Source organism: Leptonychotes weddellii, chromosome 15 (assembly GCF_054177405.1).
Source record: "Leptonychotes weddellii isolate Sample4059 chromosome 15, ASM5417740v2, whole genome shotgun sequence".
In the NCBI taxonomy this organism is placed as follows: domain Eukaryota; kingdom Metazoa; phylum Chordata; class Mammalia; order Carnivora; family Phocidae; genus Leptonychotes; species Leptonychotes weddellii.
Window position 1 is genome coordinate 1,598,881 of NC_138383.1, and position 18,547 is coordinate 1,617,427.

At 61.9% G+C, this 18,547-nt stretch overlaps 2 protein-coding genes across 6 annotated transcripts in view; both read right to left on the bottom strand.

The window, feature by feature from the left end:
• BAIAP2 (BAR/IMD domain containing adaptor protein 2) overlaps window positions 1-18,547 on the bottom strand; it is a 66,786-nt gene that overhangs the window by 43,326 nt on the left and 4,913 nt on the right. For all 5 annotated transcript variants that reach the window (XR_014140337.1, XR_014140336.1, XM_081804309.1 and 2 more), the window contains exons 2-3: window positions 7,192-7,267; window positions 4,538-4,624 (exon numbers count right to left, since the gene is read on the bottom strand). Coding sequence is in view for 3 of the 5 variants with exons in the window: in XM_081804309.1 (XP_081660435.1) it covers window positions 4,538-4,624; window positions 7,192-7,267 (163 nt within the window). In the remaining 2 variants the exon portion in view is untranslated. The remainder of the gene's footprint in view (window positions 1-4,537; window positions 4,625-7,191; window positions 7,268-18,547) is intronic.
• Window positions 4,114-18,547, bottom strand: part of RPTOR (regulatory associated protein of MTOR complex 1) — a 378,655-nt gene continuing 364,221 nt past the window's right edge. Inside the window, exon 35 of the transcript XR_014140335.1 lies at window positions 4,114-4,126. The gene's annotated coding sequence lies outside the window, so the exon portion shown is untranslated. The remainder of the gene's footprint in view (window positions 4,127-18,547) is intronic.

Genomic DNA, 18,547 nt, shown 5'->3' on the forward strand with positions numbered 1-18,547 from the left:
GGCCTCAAGGCACGGAGCAGAGGCAAGAGGCTCAGAAGGGCCCGGAAGACCTCGCCTCTCTCAGCAGGTCACCGTGTGGGACAGCCCAGGGCGGGTGGCCCCTGGCGGCATCATCTGCCCCTGGTACGTCGGCACCTCGGACGCCCCAAGTTATACCAAATGAAAATAACTGCCTCTTGGGGTCTGAGAGGCATGACTTGTGCCTCCCCAAGCCCAGGGCCGGGCTGGCCAAAGTGGCCGGTAGCTGCAGTGTCTGCCCAGGGGTCAGGGTGGCCTGGGGGGGTCCTGCCCACGCAGACGTGGCACGAGAGCGTGAAGAGAGAACATGGCTGTGCCGAGCGTCACTCAGAGCGGAGCCAAGACTCACAGAACCCGCCCAAGCCGGGCGCAAGCCCACGGACTCACTCCCGTCCCGGAGGATGACAGGACGACAGGACGACAGCAGGGAGCGCCGGGGCCGCCTGCCCGGCAGCCCTGGCGCCACGTCTGAGGTGGCCTAGCAGGGCAGCCGTGGAAGTCACCGTGGGGCAGGGCTCGGCATCAAGGTCCTGTGGACGTATTCGTTCAGAGCGGCAAAACCCACTCAGAATAACCCAACTGCCGAAGAGAGAACAGAGAAACACGGCGTTCACGGTGTTTGTGGAACGTTCTACAGCAGCCAGCATGTGCACTCGCTGCGGGGGACCGTACGGGGGCATCCTCCTAAGGTACAAATCCATCCTCCCAGAGCCCCGCCTCTTCCAAGCCCCCAGCAGCCTCATCTGTGCCCCCTTGCACTTGTGCGTGCGTCCCCTGCTCCTGTCCTCTGCTCCCGGGTTGCAGCTCAACGCCAGCCCCTGGTCACCCCCCCCGTGGCCCCGGAGGCCGCACACCTTATCCACCCCTCGGGGATGCTGTGATCTCCAGCCCCGCCTGCACCCTCCCCACAACACACACACAGGCACGGGGTCGGGAGGTCTGCAACACCCCAAGAACGAAGACCTCAAACGCTTCCAGGAGAAGAAACACAAAACACCCTAAACTAATACCCTGCATCGAAGAAAGCAACAGAGCAACGCTGGGAGTCACAGGACCCGGAGGCAAGACCACATCCCACCTGCAGTTCTAAGTCAGCCTAGCCTTTCACCAAGTAGAGACACAGATGCAGACAGATGAGGGCTCAGGTACTTCCCCACGTACGCACCGAGCATCCCCCAACTGAGGGAGAAACAGGACCCAGAGCACACAGTCCTGGGACTGGGAAAGGGACGCCTGGTGCCCAGGGGGGGTGCGGGCGGGAGGGGTCCGAGCGAGTGGTAAGATGGGGCTGGGGGGGGGGCGCGCTCCCAAGGGGAAGAAACAGCTGGACTAACCAGGACCATGTCCAAGGGTCTGCGGATGAATCAGCAGGAGCACACCGAGAACGAAGCAAATGAAGACAAAAGCAAAGATAAAAATCATAGCCAGGATCACAATAGTGATAAAAACCCGTGAAGAAAAAAATCAATCAACTGGACTTCACTAAAATCAAACACGTTTGTTCCTCTAGAAACACCGGTCCAGAAATGAAAGGCCAACGAGACTGGGAGAAACCGTCTGGGAGATGCACACCTGACGGAGCGCTCCTACCTGGAACACGGAGAATTCCTACAACTCCATCACGGGACAAAAACCCCACCGAGAGAAGAGAAGGATGTGAACACACACCCAGCCAAGGAAGGGAAACGGGCACACGAAAAGATGCTCAGCGTGCCGCTGGTTCACGAGCAAGATGCAAATCTGGAAACGCCCAACTGGAAACAGCCCAGACGTCGCTCAGCAGAAGGCAGAACAAGCCGGCGCCCCCACCCAGCGGGAAGCCCTTGGCGCCGAGGCGTGAGGGACCACTGGCATGCGCAGAGACGCGGCTGACTCTCACGATAATTTTGCAGATAAAAGCAGCCAGGCCAAAATCAGCGAACGGCACACACCACACGAGTCCACCAACACCTAAGGCCAGCGAACACATGCTAACTTCCTGGGCAGAAAGAAGCCGGACTCCAAGGTCATGACGGGTCACCGCCCGATGTCCAGAGCCACTAAAGGCACAGAGGGGACAGCGGCTGAGTGGCCGCTGGGGGCTGGAGGAAGGGCCCCTGGGCTCCAGGTCCCCAGGCTGGAGTGGGTGACGGTCGAGCTTCGGAGCCAGACGCTGGCTGGCTGTGCAGGCCTGTGACTGTGCTGGAAACCAGCGGACTGTCCACTCGCAACAGGCGAGTTTCCGGCACGTGGATCACGTCTCACTCAAGCCATTACCAGAAGAAGAGATCTGCCTGCAGGAGCAGGGCTGACACCAGAAGAAATCCCCACGGGTTGTGCTCCTGGCTCCTGACACACAGCCCCGAAATCCCTCGGGAGCCCCTGAGTGATAGGAGCGTCTTTCGTCCTAATGTGGCAACTCTGGGTGGGCTCCCAGATGGGGCTGGTCTCCAGGAAGACCCCTGACGACCAGAAGCTGGACTTTCAGCCACACCCCATCCTCCAGGGACAAGAGGGGCTGGAGACTGAGGCACTGACCGTGCCCACGGGACGAAGCCTCCACAAAAATGCCTAAACCACGGGGTTCAGGGAGCTTCCAGGTGGGGAACACACCCACCTGCTGGGGGGGTGCCCCAGCTCTGCGGGGACAGAAGTACCTGAGCTCGGGATCCTCCCAGATCCCACCCTATGTTTCTGTCTGGCTGTTCAACTGTATCCTTTGTTGTACCCTTCCGAATAAACTGGTCAACGTAAGTAAGCGTTCCCCTGAGAGGTGCGAGCTGTTCTCGCAAATCATCCAACCTGAGAAGGGCTCACGGGAACCCCTGACTCGTAGCCAAGTCCAACAGAAGTGTGGCTCGCTAGGGATGCGCTGTTCCAGGTGGATGGTGTCAGAGCAGGCCCGACCTGTGGGTGCTCAGAGAACGGGAGAACTGGCTGACCAAGGGAGCCCCACGTTTGTGGCCAGAGCGCGTGGTGAGAGGACACGGATCTCAGCTGGCCTGGCACCTTGCTGCCGCCTCTGTGGACACAAAGGAGACTTCCACCGGGTGCCGGACCCCACGCTCCACGTAAGCTCAGGACAGAGTCCAAAAACCCACAGAAGCAAACTGGAAGCTCCCTGATTCCAGCCGGAGCCGGGCCGAGCCCCCGGAGCCATGAGGGACCGTCCCTCCCCCGGCGTGCTCCCTGTCTCACTGCCCGGCTCCGTGACACAAGGCCACCCAGCCGCTCGCCGGGCCTGCGGTAGGGCAGCAGCCTGGACTCCACCACCAGGAAGCCCTGGGACCTCACCGCAGTTTCGCACACACCCACCTTCATCCTGGGGCCACACAGACGCGCATTTTCCCGCGGGCAGACCCTTGCCGTTCTGTGAGTGTGACCACCGGGCCTGGTCCCTACAGCAGCCACGTGACTGACCACCACAGTAAAATGCCCCTTTCGCAGATAGGAGCCTGTGTGCAAACTCACGCGGGTCATGCACAACACCGACTCCCCTCCGAGGGGGTTGGGACCCAGACCGTGCCCTCAAGAGCTGTAGCCAGGAGGCCCAACAGTACCGGGCAGGCCCTCGTGTGGCCTCGGAGCCCCAGGGCCGGCTGGTCCACAGGCACCCCTTGTCACAGAGGAGTGCAGGCCTCCGAAGCCTGAGTGTCCCGCACATCTCCAGAGAGGCCGCGCCTGCACCCCTCACCCCCTCAGCACCCCTCAGTCCCTCCGCGTCCTCCCGCCTCTGCCAGGGGCAGGTCAGCTCGGTGACCGTGGAGGCCAGACGGCTTCCCTCCAGAGCTAGGGAGCAGCACAGCCTTTGGGACGCTGGACGAAAGCCCGCCCGCCACCCATGTAAGCAGAGCCCAGCCTGCGTGCAGGGTCTGGCCCTGGTCACGCGCTCCGCCCAGCCTGTTGCCCCCAGCCCCAGAAGTCTCCATAGCTGCATCTGTCACCCAGCGCCCCACAGCTGCTGGCATGCCCAGAGCCTCTGGGCACACGAGGGAGCCCTTCCCGCTTCCTTCTGTGCACCTGGCTTAGGAGCGACGTGAACTCACGGTACAAAATTTGCAGAACAGCAAAAGCAGAGAGAGAATGACCCATCCCAAGGGCTCCACCTGCTACGCTCCCGGGCCTTTCCCTCAGTTGATCGTGTGATACGCACGCACGCCGCGTGTCCCTTCACAAAACCAGGTCACCCTGCGCGAGGAGTTGGCGTCCCGTCTCCCTGTAATACCAGGAATGCTCCCCATCGCCTCGGCCCTGCTTCCACACGGCGCCCCACACCAGCCAGCGGATCCGCCCGTGTCCTCACCCCACGCTGCGCTTCTCGGGGGGCCGACCCACCAGCGTGCACTCTGAGCAGCACTCACGTGCAGCCGGGTGCCCTCGCCAGCTCTGAGGGTCACGGTCTCTCAGAAAAGCTTCTTGTTTGACGAGAACCTGATCCCCAGTGGAAGTAGGACCAGACACAGGCCAGGACCCCAGCCCCGCCCGGGCATACGTGAGGGCCTGGCGGCCATCTGGGGTCTCCGCTGCGTCGGGGTCTTACCGAGTTCTTTGGAGCCCTGGCTCTCGCTGGCTAGCTCACCCATCTTCACAAGGGCGTCAAAATAGCCTTTGGCAGCGTAGGTCACACCTGGGAGAGGAGAGAGGGGCGGTTACTGCCCGTCCTATGGACGGACGAGACCCTCGGCGCCCACACAGGGGTCGCGGTGCATACCAGCCCCCCACGGAGCTCCGCGGCCCTCCCGCCTGGGCTGAGTGCTCCCCGTTTCCGGCTGATGTCCTTCTCTCATTGCGATTGTGAGAGCTGCTTTTCTTTCCAAGAACGTGGTGCCCGGTCAGGCCCAGGGCTCTTCGAGGCAAACTGCTGGGTGCTGTCACCAGCGCCCGGATCTGGTGAGGGGTGGCAGGGCCCACCAAGTACATGAGACGAGACCCCACCAGGCAGGAGGCAGCACGAAGCCGTGCGCACAGAGACCCCCTGCCAGCTGCGGACAGACAGTGCCCCTCACCTCTCCAAGCTGAGGCCACGTCAAGGGCCTGCCCCATGGCAACTGCGGCCGCACTCAATGTGCACCTGGCACCCCAGGGAAGAGCCCTGTGCCCGCTGACCCTGGGCGAGCCCGCAAACACCTCGTCTGCGCGGGGGCCCGCCCACCCTACAGTCTTGGGGGGAGGACAGGGCCAGCCACGGGACAGCAACAGCTGATCCGCTCCCTCCAGAACCCAGGCCGGGGCGTCTAACTGGGCACGTCATCACATTTTATTTAGGTGGCTTCCAATGAAGCGCATGCCCAGGAGCGCGCCCTCGGCGCCCCCACCGGCTGGACTGCGTCGGCTGCCAGGAGGGGTGGGCTCCTTAAAGCTGATCAAAGCCAAGCCTGGCACAAGGGTGGCATGGGGGAGGCCAAATGCAGCTGAGGGGATGGTGCTAACGTGGCCGGCTGGGCTCGGTGCCACAGGCCAGTCCGGGAAAACGGGCAGCAGAAGAGCCCGGATTCTCCACACACAGCCCCCCGAGAGCCTTATGGGGATCTGCAGTGGGTGTAGAAAGGCCTGGAAGGAAACCTGGCCTCACATCAAAGGGGAAACCAGGACTGCCTGGGGGTGAGGTGACGTCCCCCCATGAGGAAGCCAGGTGAGGGTGAGAAGAGTCCTACGGACGGCGGCTCCAGAGAGGGACCACGTGCAAAGCCCCACGTGCGTGGTGCGCAGAAGTCAGCCCCAGCCAGGGAGAGATGAGAGCCCGGTCCTGCCCCACGGGCACGGCGAGGGGCTTTGCTCGGAGGACCCGAGGCCCAGGCCCCGTCCTCTTGCCTCTTCTCTCCACCAGCCTGCAGACCGGGTGCCCGTCCTGCTCGCAGAGTGTCTCGGGGCAGTAGACCTGACAGGGGACGTTCGCCCGGAGGCCGAGCTGGCTCTCAGCTCCTGGCAGGCACAGAGATCATCACCATGGCCTGGGACCTGCCGTTATCTTTAAGACCCTACAGGCAGGGTTTCAGCTTGAGGAAGGGACAGAACCTTCTGAGGAGCAGCTGTGCCTCCTCTCTTGCGGGGGACTGGCGGGCTCCCGGGGCAGCGTCCCTCTGTGCAGGGCTGTGGGGCAGGGGCAGGGTGGAGGGAGGGCAGCTCGGGAGAGCCTGCGGGTGCAGAACGCGGTGTGCGCCCCCAAACCAGAAGGCAGCGCAAGGCCCCTCCCCTCCACACCCATGTGGAAACAGGGAGACGGCCAGGGGCTGCTGGTCAGTGCCATCGACCCCAACACAGAGGAACAGAGGAGCCCTGCCCACACTCTTGGCTGGATCTGTGCATGACATCAAGACCACTCTCCTTCAAAAGGGTCAGGGTGCACCCGCATCCCCTGGGGGAAGGGCCAAGGCCGTGGTGCAGAGCTACGTGGTAGACTGGCGTATGACCGGATGTCCTCCCTGTCCCCGAGACATGGCAGGTGGGCGGACTGTGGCCAGACACCTCCAGCCGCAGACCAGCAGGGCCGCTGTCCAGGAACAGGCCGGTTCCGCCGGGTGCTCTGTCCCCAGGCGACCACGGAGACTGCCCAGCGCTGCCCTCTCCTTGCTGCCTCTAACCTGAAGCCCACCCAGAGCAGTCCCCATGGGGCCGTGGACACGCCAGGGCAGCTGTCAGAGGCTGGGGTACGCTCTACAGACAGAGCCTCCCTGCTGGGCGCCGCAGCTCGAGCGACAGCCTGACACCTACCCTGGAGGGACACAGGCAAGGGTGGGAGCCCAGCATGGGTCCCCGAGAACCGGGCGTCCCTGACCGCAGCGTGACTCAGCCGCCCCTGCTGGGAAGGAAGGGCCCGGCCACGGCCACAGCCTTTGCTGGTACGCACGTCCCCTCCCTGAACGAGCCCGTGCCCCCAGCACCCTGAGTCCCGGCTCTCCGTGAGGTGCAGGGCGCGCACCTGCCAGGGAGCCGTGCAGGCCCCAGCCCCAAGCCCCATCCTGCAGCTTCAAGACGAAGGTTCTGAGGACAGACATCCATGCCCACCGTCTTTAGGTGCTGCGGGTGGACACTGAGCCCAGACCCCAGGACAAGGCCGCAGACAACAGTGGGTGCAGATTCCAGGGCTCCCAGGCCTCCGAGGTGCGGCCCCACACCCTCCCTCCTTCCATTCTAATCTGGCTCCGCGAGCTGGCCGCCTGCTGCGAGGGCGTTGCTCCCACCCCGCGGCCTTACCTGCCAGAGCTTTCTCATAGTTCTTCCCCATGGCAATGAAGTTCCGGAGGCTGGGGTTGAACTGCTCCATGATGGTCTGAGAAAAGCAAGAAGAGAAAGGGCATGAGTGACCCAGGTGGCCTGGGGACCCTGGGAGTGTTCCAACAGGAGGAGAAAATCCACAGGTGGAGACCATGAAGCCGCAGTCAGGCTTCTGGAGTCCAGACCCCAGCCCCACCCTCGGGCAGACCCCCCGAGCCTCGGTTTTCGCCTCCGTGCGATGGCGACAAGGACGGAGCAGCGCTTTGGGGCTTTGCGGATCCAACAAGAGAATACAGAGTGTGCCGTGTGCTTGCTGTATAATTAGCGCTCAGAAGTGCCGTCTGGGGAGCTGAGTCAGCTGAGGAAAACCCTCCTGCCGGCCACACACAGCCGCACGGCGCGGCCCAGGCCCCCTCCCATGGAAGTCTTCACTCAACACATCAATTACCAAACATCATCTCTGATTAGCAGGACCCACAGCCTGATCTGCAAACACCACGCTATGAATAATCCAGCAGGCCGGGTCTGTTTGCCCAATGGACTGCAGTTGCGCATCGGAAGAAATTAGATTTTCACCGCCAAGACCAAATAAAGGTTTTAATTACAAGGCGTAAAAACAGGCGCACGAACACCAGCAGAACGCGAGTTCCACCGGGCAGCAAGCGCGGCCCGCCGACAGCCAGCCCGGCCATCAAGGACGCTGCGGGAACTTTCAAAGAAAACCCGTCTCGGCCACATCCTATGTGTGCAAGTCCACAATTACAACGGGCGTCTGTCTGATCTTTCCTGAGGATAAGAGAGAACAGGCGGCCAGAGGGGAAACCGCCTGACCCTGCCCCAGATGCTCCTCTGTGAACCGAGGCTGGGCATCCTCACCCCCGAGCCCCGATCTGTGCCCAGCTCTAGCCCCAGTAACACCCTTCCTGTCCCCTGTCCTTGCCCTCGGCCAGTGGGGAGGGCTCCGCGTGCTGCCATCCGCCCACCCTGGGGTGTTAGCACAAAGGGACAGAGACCCACGCTTACAAGGGATGAGGCCCTGCATCGGAGCTCCCACCTACTGACATACGGGGCTGGGCCCCAGGCTCGCCGAAGGGGTGCCCACCAGGCTCCACACCACATGGGGAACAAGGAAAGGAAACAGGGCAGGTGTGCCTTCCTGTCTGGATGCAGCAAAGGTAGTTCTGCTCCATGCAGGGCCGGCACTGAGGGATGCAGGGGACACAGCAGTGACCCTGCCACAGTCCCATCCCTGTGGGGCTGACAGCCCAAGAGCGAAAGCACGCCCACACCACACAGTGGGCAGTAAGCACCCCGTGCGGGCAGAGAGCACAACAGTGGGACTCGGGCTCACGCAGACGGGAAAGCAGGGGAGTGGGGCCACGGGCAGCCGCAGCAGGGCAGAGGCCCAGGGCCCAGCCCCTGGGTGTACCAGGGACAGCCGGCAGCATGCAGGCTGAAAGGTCGGTGAGGAGGAGGGAACAGGTCAGCCCACGGCCCCACAGCCTCACCGCCTCACAGACTGTGTGGGGAAGGCCCTGCTCTCCGAGGCCTGATGGGAAGCCGAGGGAGGGTCTAAGCAGAGCCATGTGGTCCAACGACATTCCAAAGGGACCCCTCAGGCTGCTCGGTTAGGCTCTCACTGGGGGCGCCAACAGATGCGGGGCCCCCTGTTGGAGCTGCTCTGGGATCTAAGAAGTGGGGCCCTTGGGAGAAGGGGCTGGGCCTGCGTGCCCCATACACATGGTGCCGTGATGTAGGGACAGATGGGGCACGCGGGGCCGAGGGGGAGGCAGGCGGCTGGTCTGGGGACCCAGGAATCTGGACACACCAGAGCCGGGGAGGGCCTGGAAACTGGAATTGGGATGCCCCAACAGGCAGCAGGGTCAGGCAGACAGGGAGGATTCTGAGTAGGAAGCCAGGTTTGGGGGGTCACCAGCCAGGGGTGAACACAGGGCCTATGGGGGCTCAAGCTGCCTGCAGACCTCGGGGGCACTGAGGGTTCAGGTGTTCTCTTTTTCTTTTTTTAAGATTTTTATTTATTCTTGAGAGAGAAAAAGACAGAAACAGAGAGCATTAACCGGGGGGGGGGGAGGTGCAGTGGGAGAGGGAGAAGCAGGCTCCCCCGAGCAGGGAGCCCGACGCGGGGCTCGATCCCAGGACCCCGAGATCATGACCTGAGCCAAAGGCAGTCGCTTCACCGACGGAGCCCCCCAGGCGCCCCTGTGTGTGTTCTGTGACGGAGTCAGGGTGGGATGGGGCCTTAGCCCCGTGTCCCCGATGCCTGCAGGTGGGGAGACCACGTGCTCACGTGTGTGTGCACAGAGTTTCAGCATAAAGCCTGTTTCTCACTGGGGGGCTGGGCCCAGGTGTGGGACACTGCCCTAGCTCAAAACACACCCGCCTGCCCAGGCCCACGGCCCCCCTGGCTCCCGGGTGGCACCCCCAGCCTCCTGGCCAGAAGAGCACGCTCTGCCCAAGCTCATCCTTTGAGCCCCATTAACATCCTGACAGCAGGAAACAGGCCAGGAGCCGCCCAGGCCAAGCGAGGGGATCACCGGGGCAGCCCGCCCACACCCTCCCAACGGCCGGCGGGGACAGCCGCCGGGTTTCGCTCCCTCAGCACAAGGATGAGGGAGTGAGTGGGCAGGGTGGACGGGCACTGGGGTGCCACTCAGGCACCTGGGCAGGGCAGGTGGCCAGGACGCCAGGCCTGGCCACACAGCAGCTGCTGTCTCCCCCAGACGCGGGACTAGAGGCAGAACTGCCCTCTGCCTTGCGGCTCTGTGCAGACGCCCGCTCCCCGGCCTGAAAAGCAGGCCTCCTATGGAAGCCTGAGGTGGACACACGGTGGACAGTCACCCACCGGCCTCCCAGTCACTGGACGTCCTAGAACCCCGGCAGTCCAAGGCCTGGCACGGGGCTCGTCTGCCCTTCCCGCACAGCCCGCGCTGGGGAGCCCCGTCTACACCCGCCCCATCACCGGCTCCGCTAACCAGGGCCTAGGAGGGGCCCCGGAGCCCAGGGAGGCCGGAGCATCACACGGAAGAGAAGGGCTCCTCCCTGAACCGGGTCCCAGAAGTGCGGGGATTTTGCTGTCTTTTCAGGAGCTCTGCATGGAGGGAGCTGAGAGCCCAACACCCGAATACTCCAGCAGGGGTCTGTTTACTCAGGGAGGGGAAGGGAGTTGCTTTTCCTCGTGGTTACCCCACCCCGGGAACGAAAACAGGAGCAAGGCCGGGGGCAGCCTGCCTCCTGTCCTCCGGCTCACACCGGTCCCGAGGCGTGGGGGCCCCGGAGAGCCTCAGGGTGCACAGAGGCGCCCCACCACCCCATGCTCCAGGGCCACGTTCCCGAGCCAGGACACGATCCCACAACGTGAGCGATGACCGGCTCTGACCCCTGGGCCTGCAGATGAGATCCCCAGATTGGCTCCAGCTCTGCGGCTCCAGGCGGAGCTTGTGCCTTTTATTTCTTTGGCAGCTTTCGTGGGCTCAGAACCTTCCTGCGGACCCTTGAGCAGCAGAGCTGCACGCGCCCGCTTACACGGGGGGTTCGCTGGACACGGGACAGCACCATGAACGTGTTCTCTTTCTGATTCCTTCTTCTCGAATTTTGTTTATTTACTTATTCTAGAGAGAGAATGCATGCGCACGTGCATGTGTGTGAGCAGGGGGAGGGGCAGAGAGACCTGACACGGAGCTCGATCCCACGACCCTGAGATCGTGACCCGAGCCGAAACCAGGAATCAGACGCTTAACCGACTGAGCCATCCAGGCGCCCCTCTAATGATTTTCTTAAACATTTTTTCTTTTTAAGATTTTATTCATTTATTTGAGAGAGAGAGAATGAGAGAGAGAGAACACATGAGAAGGGATAGGGTCGGAGGACGAAGCAGACTCCCTGCCAAGCAGGGAGCCCAATGCGGGACTCGATCCAGGGACTCCAGGATCATGACCTGAGCGGAAGGCAGTCGCTTAACCAACTGAGCCACCCAAGCGTCCCAACGTTTTCTTTTCTATAGCTAACTCCATCGTGAGAACGTAACATATAACACACCCGACTTACAAAACATGTTAACTGACTGGTCACGTGATCGGTAAGGCTTCTGGTCAACAACAGTCTATCTACGAGTAGTTAAATTTTGGGTGGAGTCACAACTTGCACGCAGATTTTCAACGGGGAGGGAGGTCGGCGCCTATAACCTCCACGCTGTTCAAGCCTCGAGTGTATTTGGCCCCAATCACTTCACTCGCTCATTGGTTCATTCAGCATCTATTATGGAATGCCCCTGGTGGGCTGCTGGGGGATCTGCAAAGGGCTCCTGGATGCCCCCCCAAAGTACACACTGAGAAAGGGTTGGAGTGACGAGGGATCTCTGCCAGACACACTCACAAGCTCAGGCATGCTGTGCAGTCACCTTCCTGCCAGGACATCCCAACGCTGGATGCTCCGGCCACCCTTGGAGTCTAACTGAACCTCCACGGCAGAGGTGTCCCCGGGGACCCCAGCCATACATTTCTATAAGAGCAACAGGGAAAGGACGAGGGCCCCTGTGTAGGTGGCTGTCGGCAGGACCCACCACACTGGGAGCCCCGGGAGCCTTCCTGCCTGGGTGGCCCCAGGACACTCCCAGCCTGCCTGGACACTAACGGGCATTTTGAGTTACTTTGTGGTCAGAGGTCTGCCTGGCCAGCGAGGAGAAAGGGCAGTGAGACACCTCGTCTCCACCTCGGGGGAATGAGCAGAGTGGCTAACCCATTTCTAGAAAGGCGCTCTGCCAAGGGACTTTGCTCCAGCCTGCTCGTGGGCCCGTGTCCAGGTCTGCTGCTTGCTAGCTCAGGAATCCTGTTCATGCCTCAGCTCTGGTTCCTGGTGATGGCCCCCCTCCAGCACCTTCCTGGCAGGGCGGTCACAAAGAGCAGAGCTTCTCTGCTGACAGAGGGGAAGCGACTTGCCTCGTGCTTCCCCCCCAGCCCCGCCCACGCAGCGGAGGCCGGACGGGGTGGGCGCGTCGGCCTGTGTCCTGTGCACACACACGAATGTGCTGTGTGGCCGAGCCAGGCTTCACATCTCTCTGTGCACTCGACCCCTGGAAGAACAACTCTAGACAACAAGACGGAGCTGGGACCCCACCTGGCCTTTAACCCCCATCACCCTGCACCCTCACCATACGGATCCGGAGCGCTGCTGCCCCACTCTATAGACGGATGGAGAGAGGCCTGGGGAGGTTAAGAGCCTGCCCACTAGTTCCGGGCGGAGCCAGTTCTGGCTTCAAGCGCAGGCTGGCCGCACAGCTGAGCTCACCCCTCGCCGCACACAGGCCTCACTGCGATCCAGACGGCTGTCAAGCCTGGACCAGGTGCCATCTGCACAACTCCGCCTGCCCTGGGCTGCCTCGGGAGCCCCGTCCAGCAACACCAGAACGAGGTGACGTGCACCTGCTCTGTGACCCTTACAGGAGAGCTGATGCCGGGGTGCCCGCCCCATCTGCTTACCCAGGACACACGGCCTCCAGCCATGGGGCCCAGGGCCTGGCTCTCCCTAACCACCTGTCCTCATTTCCCACCTCTGTCACGACTGAAGGACGAACAGGCACCAGCTTTGGGGCCCGCAGCCCAAGTCTACTGTGGCGGCCTGCTGTCCAGGAGCTGCCCGGGAAGGTGGCCGCCATCCTCCAAGGGGAGGCCTGCTTGCCGCAGCCCCCACGAAGGGCACTGACTCACTGGGGCCTTGGGTGGAGGGCAAGGGGGCCTGGGGATGGGCAGGGGGAAGGACCACCAGGCCAAGCCAGGAAAGCCTGGCCTCTTGGGGTAGCTCTGCACGACTCCCACCTGGGGGTGGGGGCAGGTGGAAGGCTCTGTCCCCCTTTAATAATTGGAACATCTATCCTGGGGGTCCTTTTTAAAGGAATAACGCCAACTTGGGGCGTTCAGTGAGTGCTTGGGGAGGGGGCTTCCTGGAGGAGGTGGATCTTGAGCTGGATCTCGCTGGGTTAGAACCAGAGGAAAGGTAAGACTGTGTTCATACTTGCTCAGAAAATGACTGGAGGCAGTGAAGCTTCCAGAACAAAACAGCCACTGGGGTGATGCTGGCAGAGTGAAGGCCAGCAGAGGACACAGAAAACATCCCCCAGGGAGCAGGGACAAATCAAGCAGCACTCAACTCACACCAGTTACCCTTTAGGAGCATCAGGCCCCCCTCCCCACACTCTCCACAGGACTCCCCCAGGGGCCATGAGCCCCCACAGCCCACAAGCCCCCCTCAGGCCACAACTCCCTGCCATGTGCACGCATGGCCTCAGGCCCGAGCCGCCAACAGAGACAAGGACCACACAGGGGCACAGGGAGGCCAACCTGGCTGCAGCCTCCCAAGGAGGGAGCATGAAAAAGCAAGGGGAGCTGGTGCAAGGAAACAGGGCACTGGACTGTTCCAGAACACAGAGGGCTGGAGTTCCTGCCCCCCCACCCCGGGTGAGGGAGGCCGGGAAGCCGCCCCGCAGTGACGTGGGGGTTCCTGCCTCCATCAGCTTTCCGACAAGCCACCAACGTACAATCAAGTGACCATTCATGTCTTTGGGGGGCTCGGGGGCCCTGAGGCCCCAGGAGCAGGGATGGCCTGAGCTACTGGCAAAGGAGCACAGGACAAGGGACAAAATTCTGGCCCTCTGCAGTCCTGGCTCCCCGCAGCCTGAGCAGCCAGGCCACGAGCTCCCCCCTCCTTTCAGGGGTCTTGGAGCACCACCGTTTCCCTAGGCTTGGTTACCCACCGCCCCCCGGAACCAGACACACCCTGCAGCAGGGTCCCAACACGGCCCTGACAGCCTGGCCACCCCTCTCCTGTCTGGGAGACTCCATGCAGCACCTGCCTGCACACCTGCCCCTGACCGCTGGGCCCCACGCCAGGGGACCTGTGTACTCAGGTTGCTTTCTGCCTGTGCTCAGCACTGAGCTGAGGCCCGTGCTTGCGTTTAGGACAAAATCACAGCGTGCTCCTGTGGACATCTTCGTGTCGCCACGGCCTGAGGACGGCCGTTTGATTAAGGCTGGAGAGAAGCCACCACGGCCCCAAACGTGACCAGCCTGGAAACCTGTCAGTCCGATTCAGAGACAGAGCACCCAGGACGCCCTGCGACCATACCAGCCCACTGCTCCTCGGGGGAGGGGGGCAATGCCGCCCCTGGTGCTAAAGGCTGAATCAGTCCCCTAAAAATTAATGCGCTGAAGCCCCAGCCCCCAGCACCTCAGAACGTGGCTGTACTTGGAAAGACAGTCTTGACAGAACTAATTAGGTTGAATGAGGTCATCAGGGTGGGCCCTGATCCAGCCTCACTAGTGTCCTTCTAAGAAGGATCAGGACACAGACGCGCACAGAGGAACAACCGTGTGGGGACTCGGGCAGAAGGCGGCTGTCTGCCAGCCCAGGAGAGAGGCCTCGGGAGAAGCAGCCCTGCCCACACCTGGCTCTCGGACTCCCAGCCCCCACCGCCATCAGAAATCGGTGTCTTATGGAAGCCACCGCCTACGGCGCTGTGTCACGGTGGCTGGAGCCCCCGGAGACACTGGGCCAACCCCCAGTCGCCACGTGAAGGCCCAATGCTAACAACAAAACTAGGTCTGGTTCCTGCTTGCCCGGTTAGAACGTTCCACTGACCAGTCCTTGTCCCTGCGAAGGCTCTGACCTGAGTTTCACAGGGCTGGGCTCCCCGCTGGATGAGAAACTACCTATGAGCAAGCAGGCAGGCAGTCTCGGAAGGCTCTGGAACCGCCCCCCTCCCGCTGCCTTCACGTTCTGTAGGGGGGCGGCCCGAAGGCTGTCACACTGACGGGACCACAGGCCACTGGGCACCCAGGAAGTCAGAAGCATGGAGGCCTCCGCCTGGGCCTTCCTGCCCTGTGGCCGACCTCCCACCCCCTGAAGAACTCTGCGCTCTGAAAGCTCAGGATGACAACCACCATGCACCAACACGTTCTATGTGCCAGGAAGTCTTCTACGGGCCCATTTACTCTTAATGAGAAAATGGTGGCACAGAAGCTGAAAAACTCGCCTCAAGTCTGCGGGACCTCCGAGTGGAAAGACAGATGGCCCCAGGCTTCAGCAGACCTGGGTCAGCCCCGGCTCAGCCCCAGGCCAGCTGACGGCCTTGGAACACGCTGCTTGGCCTCACTGTGGCTCCCCTGACAGCCAGGGCCAGCCACGGCCCCCCTCGAGAAGCAGGCTGAGGGATAAAGAAGGTCACGCGCTCTCAGCTCTGGTGCCTGGCCCGTGGCCATCGAGGTTACTCACGATCACCTGCAGGCTGGAAAGCCCAGGTGGCCCGCGGCCGAAGCTCCGCCTACCCCCCTGCCCCCGAGGCAGAGCCAGAGAGAGGGTGACACACCCGACTTCACAGCCCCCTCCCCAGGACTCCTGCTGCTGGCTTGACCACAGCCCCTGGCCGAGAGGTACCTCCAAGCCACCCCAGCCTGGGGCCAGCAAGGCCCTGGATTCCCAAGGGCAAGACAGCCATGGCCTGAGTGCCATCGGTCCCTGGACTAGAAAGGACATGGCTTCTGTGGGCAGGCAGGAGGGAATGAAGGGGGGACAGACAACAGGCCTCTTCTGCCAGTGTCTCCCAGGGCAGGGCCGGACCAGCCCCACAGTGGGCTCAGGGGGCAGCAGAGGGCCCTAGGTCTATTTCCTCTCGGGCAGTAGCCCTTCTGCCCCTGCCATGACCCTTTCAGAGTTTATTTATTTGAGAGCGAGAGAGAGAGATAGAGAGCGCATGAGTGGGGGTGAGCAAGTGGCAGAGGGAGAAGCAGGCTCCCCACCGAGCAGGGAGCCTGACATGGGGCTCGATCCCAGGACCCTGAGATCATGACCCGAGCCAACCAGGAGCCCCTCGACCCCTTCTTTTAAGAGCCCCACCCAAAGCGGCAAAGCCACTCTGTCTCGGCAGCTCAGCTGTGACTGTGCGTGGTCCCCGGGTGGTGCACACGCCCTGACGGACAGTGTTCTGGCTCCAGAATGGGGGCACCCCTCCTACACCCCCCAGCCCGTCCTCGCCCCCAACTCCCACGGCAAGATGTCAATGTCTCTCACACGGCAGACACCTATGACATCCCGGTGCATTTCACGGTCCTCTACCTGTGTCATCACCTGGCCCACACCTACCTGGGACTGTCCCTGGCGTGCCTGGGCAGGGGCAAACCTGGACGTCACGTCCACAAACCATTAGCAACTCAGAAGGAACAGGGATCCTGGCCGGTGTCTGAAAACCTTCTTCGATGGAGAAACAAGAAAGGGCGGGCAACAAAAACAGCAGGATGGGTGTCACGGCTTGGAAGAACATTCCAGAGACTCGCTCAGGAAAACTGGCCACTGATACCCGATGGCCCAGGCAACGGTGCTGGGGACACTGGGACACTGAGGTCTGTGAGCTGAAACGAAGCTCAGAAGAGCCAGATTCTGAATGTGAAGAGATTTTAGCAAATCCCTACCTATTTCACACATTTAATACAGGCCTTTCTAAAAATTGTTGAAATAATTCTAAAAAACTGTCCCCGTAAGTAGGAAAAATTTTTTTTAAGATTTTATTTATTTTAGAAAGAGAGTGAGAGCACAAGTGTGAGGGACAGAAAGAAAGAGAGAGAGAATATCTAGCAGACTCCATGCCAAGCCTGGAGCCCAATGTGGGGCTCGATCCCAGAACCCTGGCATCATGACCTGAGCTGAAACTGAGAATCAGACACTTAACTGACTGAGCCACCCAGGAGTCCCCGTAAGTAGGAAATTAAAATGTCAAACATGAAAGCACTCCCTCTGAACAGTGGCCTTGTTTCGTCCTGGTGGCCCATACTGGCCCCAGCATCTCTCTGTTCAGGGTGTGGGGTCCAGGGATGTGCGTCCAGACACCTTATGTGCTCTCCCCCAGGGTGGGCGGTGGCACCCTCAGGAAGCTCATCTCCTAGCAGAGACGTCAAGACTGGTTCTGCCAGCCTCCAGATGGGCACTGGAGCAGGAAGGAGCACCCGCAGGGACCTGGGAGCATCCTGTCCATCATGCACCTGAAGAAGGACTGAGACCGTTGGGCCACAGAGCCAGGGCAGGGAAAGGCCAGGCAAGCCTCCTCCCCGCCAGCCCACAGGAGCCCGAGAGCCAGACAGGTTTCTGGGACAGATGGAGGCTCCTGCAGTATGAGTCTGTAGGAGGAGCTGAAGGCAGGAGGAGGGATCCCGCAGACAGTGTGGGCACAGATCCCCTGGCCCCTGTCCCCAAGGTCATCTCTTAGAGACAGGCTTGGTCTGGCTCCAGGTCCCACCTTCCCACCCCAGCCCCTCTCTTCACAGGCCCAAGTGTCCCCCCACTGTGGGGACCAACACCAAGGCTCCAGGATGCTGCAGGACCAACCACTTCCCAGCCAACACCCAGCCTGCCCATGGGCCCCGAGAAAGAGGGACACAGACCTGCCATGGCCTCCAGAACCCGAGGGGAACTGAGCTGCTGCTCCTGGAGCAAACAGCTAGGAGGGCAGACCCCGGCAGAGGCGCTGATGGTAATGCAAATGCAAGCACCCCAAAACCTGGCTGTTTCATCCTAAGCAGGGTCTCAGGGGAAGGCTGGGTGTACTTGGCAGCATGTCACGTGAAGACAAAACATTTTGCCCTTTAAGAGAAGCCCAGGCACCCACCTCCCCTCAGGCCACTGGCTGGAGCCACCTGTGCCCACTGGGCTGGGGCCTTTCGAGCCACCTCCCGGTCATGCAGCCCACTCAGGGCCAGCAGTGATCAGCGCTGGGGAGGCGGGGCCTGGCTCGGTCTGTGCCGTCCGTGACTCCTACGGCTGTTGTCGGTGGGTGGTAGCACAGTGCTGACAAGCCCCCGGACAGTGCCCCACTGCTGCGTACCCAGGGGACACAGGTCTGCGCCATAATGAGGACAGCCTCCCCATCCCGAGTGGCCATGAAGGCGACATAGGGCAGGCCCTGGCTCGGTGCGCCTGGGGGCGAGAGAAGAGGACAGGAGCCAACCTGGCCAGCAGTCCAGGGCACCCCCACGCTGGACTGATGGCTCAGGTGTCCCCACTGGCGGATGACAGCACAGGCAACGTCCAGGATGCCAGGCCAAGCTGAGCGGGGACAAGTGAGCAGCAAGGCCAGCCCTGCCAGTGGCCCACCCAGTCCTGTGGTGACACTGCAGGGCTCTCCGGAGCAGGACCCAGACCTGCACACAGGAGTGCCAGCCCGCCTCTCGGAGTGAGGAGGAGGGGACGAGGCCCTCTCACTCAGCAGCTAGTCCTCCCACAAAAGGCTGCTTGTCCTAGGCAGCCCAGCCCGCACATCCATGCCGGGGAGGTGGGA